The 1454-nt window shown below is 45.4% G+C and overlaps 1 protein-coding gene across 1 annotated transcript in view; it reads left to right on the top strand.

Annotated features, from left to right (window-relative positions):
• The window catches only part of LOC102013346 (carcinoembryonic antigen-related cell adhesion molecule 1-like), a 9330-nt gene extending 8266 nt beyond the window's left edge, over positions 1-1064 (top strand). The window contains exon 5 of the mRNA XM_005412433.2: positions 611-1064. Within this exon, the coding sequence (XP_005412490.1) occupies positions 611-918 (308 nt within the window). The 3' untranslated portion in view covers positions 919-1064. The remainder of the gene's footprint in view (positions 1-610) is intronic.
• Positions 1065-1454: the final 390 nt, after the last annotated feature.

Here is a 1454-nt window from a genome sequence, read left to right as displayed (position 1 = left end):
TATATATATACACATATATATACAAAAGATAGTTAAAATAGTTATACTACTAATTTCTCTCAGTTCATTGAAAAGATGTGTTTGTGCTAATATTGTTTGGACAATTAAATACTGATATCTCATACTCTGAGTAACTAATTTAAAGTTAACAGTGTGCAATGTATTAACCCTTGTTACCCTCCTATCATATTGCTCTGGAATTTTGTTTTTTGGGGGGTTTTTTTGTTTGTTTCTTTTTCTTTAAAATAAAGTTTTAAAAAGAAAGAGAGATGTCGGACTGAGGATATAGCTCAGCGGCATAAGCCCTTGTCTGGCAAGTGCAAGGTCCTGAGTTCTAGTCCAGGTACCAAAAAATAAAAAATAAAAATAAAAAAAGAGATATCCAGGGGACCCTCAAAGGTCACTATGGACAACGTGGTATCAGAGGGATGTACAATCCTCTGTGTACAGATTCGCACCTGATTAGAAATATGCAACCTCTGCAGAAGATCAGGGCCAGCCTCTGGGTGACTTTATTGTTCACCCTGACCCCTGACAGCTAACTGAGCTCTCTGAGGAGGAATCGTAGCCCAGGCTCACTCTCAGTCAGGCTCCTTCTGTTCCTCCACAGATGTAGTGACAAAGCCCTCCATCAGCACCAACAGCACCACAGTAAAAGAAGAGGATTCTGTGGTCCTGACCTGCCTCTCGGGTGACACTGGAATCTCCATCCAGTGGATCTTCAATGATCAGATTCTGCAGCTCACAGAGAGGATGACGCTGTCCCAGAAGAACAGCATCCTCACCGTCGGCCCGGTCAGGAGGGAGGATGCTGGGGAGTACCAGTGTGAGGTCTCCAACCCAGTCAGTTCCAGCAGGAGTGACCCCCTCAGGCTGGCTGTGAAATATGATGCACTCATGGGCTCTCCTGTTAATTAATAAACTCTGTATTGAAAGTTTTTCCCAGGAAATGGCAGTTATCAGCACTAATGGGTGTAGAGCTGCTGTGAATAATCAATGAATGGAAATGCAGTGTTCCTAGAAGACTTGTAGAGACTCAATAAATTCCCCAAAGCAGACAGTGACATTATCATTATTCTGTTTGTGTGTGTGCCACAAGCATGTATCCAAAGAGGGAGGGGGGTCGAGAAATTGTTCTTGGCCCTAAAGTCCCATTCAACACCAGGCTCTCCAACTGCGCCTTCTCTGTGGAGGTGATGCCACGTCCTGTTGGGAGAGGGACACCTGGTCTGAGACTGCACTGAGAGGACAAAGTCTTTCCTGCCAGTGCATCCTGACCATCACCCCAGAAAAATGCTCTCAGGCACACCTGCTCAGGGGGAGATGAGGCCAGGCTGACCCAGGCTGGAGATGAACCACAAAGCCCTGAATATCCCCACTTTCCATGTGGTACCAGAGCTGCAAAACTCACCCTCCTGGACCAGAAAATCCAACCCCTACATAAGAAGTGATCT

Source organism: Chinchilla lanigera, unplaced genomic scaffold (assembly GCF_000276665.1).
Source record: "Chinchilla lanigera isolate Chin_1 unplaced genomic scaffold, ChiLan1.0 scaffold00154, whole genome shotgun sequence".
Classification (NCBI taxonomy): Eukaryota; Metazoa; Chordata; class Mammalia; order Rodentia; family Chinchillidae; genus Chinchilla; species Chinchilla lanigera.
Note: the sequence above shows the minus strand (reverse complement) of the source record. Positions and strands in the feature narration are given on the sequence as shown.